At 31.7% G+C, this 6430-nt stretch overlaps 1 protein-coding gene across 1 annotated transcript; it reads right to left on the bottom strand.

Moving 5' to 3' along the window:
* On the bottom strand, positions 1–3823 carry LOC132050664 (gibberellin receptor GID1B-like). Its single transcript, XM_059442030.1, has 3 exons — positions 3502–3823; positions 992–1589; positions 1–722 (listed from the first exon to the last, which is right to left on the bottom strand). The coding sequence occupies exons 1-3, from the start codon at positions 3538–3540 to the stop codon at positions 319–321; spliced, it is 1041 nt and encodes a 346-aa protein (XP_059298013.1). The 5' UTR covers positions 3541–3823; the 3' UTR covers positions 1–318.
* Positions 3824–6430: the final 2607 nt, after the last annotated feature.

Below are 6430 nucleotides of genomic sequence, written 5' to 3'. Positions count from 1 at the left end.
TGATCAAACAAAATCTTTACATATATATTTCTCAAACACAACATACAAAGTAAGTTTACAACATCATGTTCTGAAAATTACAATTCCAGAAGTTACAATTTCAGGCACCAAGAGAGCTAACTTCCTCAGAAAACACGTTAAATCGGCTTTATATCGAGAAGATCACTCGTATTACCACAAGGAAAAAGTTGACGAGTAAGATTGAAGTAATTCTACATCATATGACTACACACCATTCTATTCACTACAGAGAACGAAAAGAAAAACCCGAGTGACATGTCAAAGCTTCTGTTATGTATAGCTGAAGTTAACTAAAATCTATGAACAGTTAGAATGGATGAAGCTCGTTATCTCCTCCATGAGGCACGGAAAATGATCGTTGTTAGGCAAGAAGTAGAAACCGATTGTTGCTTGCTTTAAATACAAAAGCTTTACCTCTTGCCCCGATTTCTTCAAACCATCGACATATGCCAATTGCCAATCTTGACTAAGATCCAAACCAGCCACAACGACTAAGCTCTTCGGAAACTTTACCCCTTCGAGGCTTCTACTCCTAGGGCCAAATATATTACACGCCGGATGATCTCTATCTTCCCCTTCCGGTAAATACGCCCTCCAATACCAATCCCTGTCTTGAACCGTTACAAAGTATTTCCCGTCCAATCTCTTCTCAGATTCCGTCCTCTTTTGCCCACCGAACATCGGATGAAGATGGATATTACCTACAGTGAGCAAGATTAAATTTCTACATCATGGTACCTATGTGAAACGAAAAAGATGTCTATAACCAAAGTCTCTTCATTCAGTCAGACCTCTCTATAACAACAATCCTCTATAACAATATTTCACTATAACAACCAAATTTTCTTCAGAGCCTACTTTCATATTATGTTATATATTATATGTTCTCTATAAAACACACTCGGTATAGCAGCCAAAAAAATATCTGGGCAAACGACACAATTATTGAGAGGTTTGACCATAACATTACCTAATACTTCGACATCTGCTTCAGCAGCCTTTACCGCAACGTGGTGAGCAATATTACCACCCGAACTATCACCAGCCAAGTAGACGTGAACTTTCGAGTCCTTCCCACTTTGAAGCCACGTCCTCGATTTTACCCATTTTAGAGCAGCCCATCCGTCATCGTACGCACACGGATACCGATGTTCTGGCGATCGTCGATAGTTCACAGAAACAACAACAGCCTTACAAATCTTAACAAGGCGACGGCAAAATGTATCGTAAATAGCACTATTGGCCGAGGAATGAGTAAAACTTCCGCCATGGAAATAAATTATAACAGGAACAATTTCGGTGGTACTCAAAGGTTTCTCGAGCTCTATTTTGCCCCAATCAGCCTCGTTCGCAGGAGCAGATCGATAGACTCGATTAAGAAGGCTCGTCACCCGATCAAATACCACATCAAAAGAATATACCCCATCGACAGGAATCGAGTTTGTAGGCACCTTCCGGTCTAGGAACTCAGCTAAATCACGATCAAACGTTCCATCAGGCCGACGAAGCATGTTGTATGAAAGCTTGAAATTGGATATGAGGATCCATGTATTAAGCGGAACCACCCTCTGCAAAAAGAGATATAAGCATAGTTACTACAGAAGATCTACTAATAGAATGAACTGTACACACTACTAAAAAAACAAGAATTAGCGATGGACAAATTTTGTAGCTAATTAGCAACATCCGTCGCTAATCCTATTTAGCTACGCATTAGCAACGGATTATCAAAAAATTCTGTTAGCTACAAGCAATTTATCGACGGATTAGTGACGAAGTTCGTAGCTAATTCCATTTTTTTTTTACGGTAGCCAAAATGAAACTTATGATAATCCAGAAATAGTTATTGCCCACAAAGGAAATATCTGTGGATTTTTTGTACTACCCAAAGAAAGCAGTAAATGGAAAAGAAAAAAGATTTCACAAAGGAGACAGTATAAACATAGCAAAGAAACACATGTCTGACCAAACATACACAATTCACAGAGCTCATATCATAAAATTAGTACTAGTAAAGATTCATCCTTTGTCCAAACTCTTGAGAATGACAAAAATGGTCCCTTATGTTTGAGGGTAGGTTCAAAATAATCCCTTAAGTATGCACCGTTTGGTGGTTTAGTCTCTGTCAAATATTTAATTAACTATATCTGTTAGATTTGATAGAAATAGTTAAAAAAAAAAATCTAAATTTGTTACACACACAACACCTATAATAGATTATGGAACTTTTGAGAAAAATCAGTTGCAAAGCATACATATAAGCATAGCTCATGTCCTAAGTAAATGGTAAATGATTCATCCTTTTACCTGAATCAGATTTTGGGTTCACCAAAACTCAGTTTATACAGAATATATCATATACATAAACAAGTATCAAATCCTAAAATTAATGGTAAAGATTCAGCCTTTATCCCATGTCAAATTTTGGGTTCTCAAAGAAAAAAAACAAACTCACAAAGAAAGTCAAAACTCTCTAAATCTAGAGCCCGTTTGGATTGGCTTTTAAGTTGGTCAAACCAGCTTATAAGCCATTTTTAACTTATTTGGGTGTTTAAAAAATAAAAGCAAATTTTTAAATTAAGTTAAAAAGTCTTAAAATAAGCCAAAACCAAAAAGTTGCTCAACCCCAACTTATTTTTTTTTTAAAAATCATTTTTTGACTAACAACTTTACCCTTTTATCTCTTATATTTTCTATTAATTCCAATATTACCCTTACTTTAAAAACCCTTTAAGCACTTTTATCTAAACACGTAACTGCTTATTTATAAAATAATTCTCAGCACTTAAAAAATACTTTAAGCACTTATGCTTAAAAATCACTTTTTTTCCGCTAATCCAAACGGGCTCTTAGTATCATTGAATTCTCAAGAAACTGATTTTTTCTTAGACACCTAAAAGTCAAAGCCCTATATAAGATTAAGACAAACCACATACATAAGCAAAGTTCAAATCTTGAAATTAATGGTAAAAGATTCAACCTTTGCCCTTAATTAGATTTTGTGTTCTTAAAAAAAAAAAAAAAAACTCATTTTTTTTATTATAAACCATGGATTAACAAGCAAAATGATCCCTTGATTAGCACATACTAACAAAATGGATTCTTAAAAAACTCATTTTTTTCTTAGATTATAGCAAAACATATGCATAAACAGAGGTCAAATCCAAAAGTTAATGGTAAAAGATTCATCTTTCATAAGACACATAAAGTCAAACCTCTACAATAAATTACAAAACCATGAAACTAACCAGCAAATTAACATAGTACTATCAAAACTAACAAAATAATACTACCAAAAGTTCCATAAAGATTAAGACAGTATACCAAAAAAAAAAAAAAATGTTAAACTCAATTTTTCTTATACACCTAAAGTCAAACCACTAGAATAAATTACAAAAACCATAGATTAACAAGCAAAATGATCCCTTGATTAGCTAAAATCTAACAAATTATACTAACAAAGTTTATAAAAAGGGGTACCTTAGATTCATTAGCATTAATTTCATTACTTCCAGCCATGATGATTCTTGTTACTCAAAAAAAAGAAGAAGAAATATATCAAATCTTTGGACAAATCTTGAAAAAGATCAGTGTTTTATCTTTCATAATTCCCACTTTTACTGTTTATTGGCTAAAGGGTATTATGTAATATGTAATATATATATATAGTGATTTTTTTTATTCCTAGTTTATGTGTTTGAATCAGAAAAGAAGAAAAGACAGTTTTGTGAAACAAGAACAGAGGAAAAAAATAGAGCAGTAGTGAGACAAAAGGGTGCTAAAACAAGGAGAAGAAAGAGGGAGAGAAAAAATATACAAAGAAAGTAAAATTTAAAGACAAAGAGGGGAGAGAGATAGAGATGGATGGGAAAAGAGGGAATAGAAAGAGGAGAAAAAGACAAAAGGAACAACAAGAAGAGAGAGAGTAAAAAATAAAGTAAAAATAAAAAAATATTTAAAATTAAATAAGTAGGCGTTTGGACATGCGATTTGAAATCGTGGTGAAATTAGCGTGTAGACATGCATTTTATCTCATAATATAAAACCCCAAATCATCCAAAAAGATATGATTTAGAATTTTAAACTATGATTTCAAAATTTTTAAATATAAAACTTGACTCATAAGTTTATATTTTGTAAAAAAAAAAAAGGAACAACAAGAAGAGAGAGAAAAAATTAAAAAAAGAGAAAAAAATAAAAAATAATTAAAAATTAAATAAATATGAGGTTTGTGGAGAATTCAGCAACTCAATTAGTTGATTACCTGAACTTTCATTTTAATGGTGAGAATTCAATTAAAAATCTTGTAATTCACTCCCCCATTTTCTCTTACCAACCGAAAATAAAAGAAAAAGACAAAAAAAAGGTTGTTGGTCTTGAGGGTAAATATAAGTCAAAAAGGTAAGCAAATGAGTACTTTTAGTAAAATATGTGAATGAAGGTATCCTTAGCCCCCGTTTGGCCATAAGAATTATTCATTTTATTTCAAAAAAAGTTTCATTTTTTTTCGGAATTAGCATTTGGCCATGAGAATTCCGAATACAACTTGAAGTTGTTTTCCGAAATACTAAAAATTCAAAAAGTTTGTTTTTAGAAAAAAAAATCACTTTTTTCACTTTTTATAACTACATTTTACCAAAAACTATAATTTTAAAAACTATGGCCAAACACAACTCCAACTCTAAAATTCCAAAAAAAGTGATTTTTTTTTTATATCTATGGATAAACGCGGCCTTAGATTTTTTTGAGATAGTCTAGGGGCCTTTTTTATCCCTCTTTTCAGAAAGACTTACTCATCTCAATTTATTTATCTGATTTTGACTTGATACGAAGTTTAAGTAAGTAAAGAAAATTTTAAATCTCGTAATTTTAAACTAATTATATGCATAATGTACAGTACTAAAACATCACTTTAATCTTACGGCTTCAAACATACCATGTAAAATTTGAAATTAAAATATTGCCAAAATAAAAAAATTATTTTAAAACAGACAAAAAAAGTAAGACAAACAAATTGAAACAAATTGAATATATTTATTTTATTTAAAGGCCAGGGGGTCACAAAGGGACAAGAATAGTGGATGAGAGAGACGACAAAAGCAGGCGGCCGAAATAAACTGTTCAATGGGATCCACCTTTTATTTATTTGTTCATAAATATTTTATAGAGAATTACACAAAAAGAAAAAGAAAAAAAAGATTAAGGGAGTGTTTGGTTGGAAAGTAATTGATCTTTCAACTTATTTTCTGATGTTCAGGCATGCGAAGAGAATGCGCCATAAAGAATGTGTGAGAAGTAGACTATTGCATGAGTTTAGAAGTAGAGGTAGGTTGAAGAGGAACTTGAGGAAGTTGATTAGACATGACATGTCGTAATTTCGATTGCAGCGAATAATTTAGTATAAAGATATGGAGAATTAGAAATTAGGGTAAAAGATTAAGTAGTTAGTCTTACGTTGTCTGGTTTCTTTATCAATATATTGTTATTATTACTTGTGGGGATAAGGTTGTATACACTAATACACAGCACTCTCTCAGACCCCACTTGTTGGATAACTCTGGGTATGTTGTCACTATTGTTATTATAATTTTATTTAAGGGTCAAAAAAAATTTATTCGATTAAATTTTTTATATATCTCTTAAATATTTTAAACGGTTAATAATTCACTTATAGCACCTTACAGTTTATAAATATGTAATTTTATGTCAAATATTTTAAAATTTTATGTCTAAATTCAAGGTCAAATTTAATTCTTGAAATTCGAACTATAATACACATGATTTGTGATGTTAAATTTATGGGCTTGTTTCGCAAAAAACAAAAACTATAATACATATATTAAGTATACAAATAAAAAGGGAAAAGAAATACTACTTTAGTTTGTACTAATATTAATTTTTTAATTGCAGTGGCTAGCTGGTGGTATACCCCTTTTTTTGTGCTGTATTTTTCTTTCTTCTTTTTTTCCCCCCTTCAAGAAAACCCTTCTTTTTTTGTTTTCTTTCTTTTTTTCAAGTTGTATCTAGAAAAGTTGACAAAGCTAATCCAGCTCCTTTTTTTGGTGGAAAAAGCGAATCGAGACCTTACTTTAGGGATCTTTAACATTTTTAGTTAGTTGGCTAAAAATATTCTTACTCGTCAAGTCATAATAGTTTATAATTGCTGCTTCCAAGATATACTTCGTTCCCCAACTCGTTTACGAAATCATGAGTCATTTCCGAAATTGACAATCCCAACTGCAATATTTAATATCGCGATTAAAGATAGGTCATCTCAGGCTTTCAAAGAAAAAGTCAAGACGATTAGGGCTCGACTCAATTGAAACAAGTAGAGAAAAGAATTTTATTTGAGCTTGACTTGGGTTTAGCTCGAACTTTATTTAATCACAGTAAAGTTCAAACGAGCTGG

Source organism: Lycium ferocissimum, chromosome 3 (assembly GCF_029784015.1).
Source record: "Lycium ferocissimum isolate CSIRO_LF1 chromosome 3, AGI_CSIRO_Lferr_CH_V1, whole genome shotgun sequence".
Taxonomy (NCBI): Eukaryota; Viridiplantae; Streptophyta; class Magnoliopsida; order Solanales; family Solanaceae; genus Lycium; species Lycium ferocissimum.
The sequence above is the reverse complement of the archived record's forward strand: the minus strand, read 5'-3'. Positions and strand labels throughout refer to the sequence as shown.

Bases quoted from the DNA above. Each gene is read 5' to 3' on its own strand.
- LOC132050664 (XM_059442030.1), bottom strand. From the start codon at position 3,540: ATGGCTGGAAGTAATGAAATTAATGCTAATGAATCTAAG. The intron at 1,590-3,501 runs GTACCCCTTTTT...CTCTTTTTGCAG, and splicing joins TTAATGCTAATGAATCTAAG to AGGGTGGTTCCGCTTAATAC. The intron at 723-991 runs GTAATGTTATGG...TGCTCACTGTAG, and splicing joins AGCAGATGTCGAAGTATTAG to GTAATATCCATCTTCATCCG.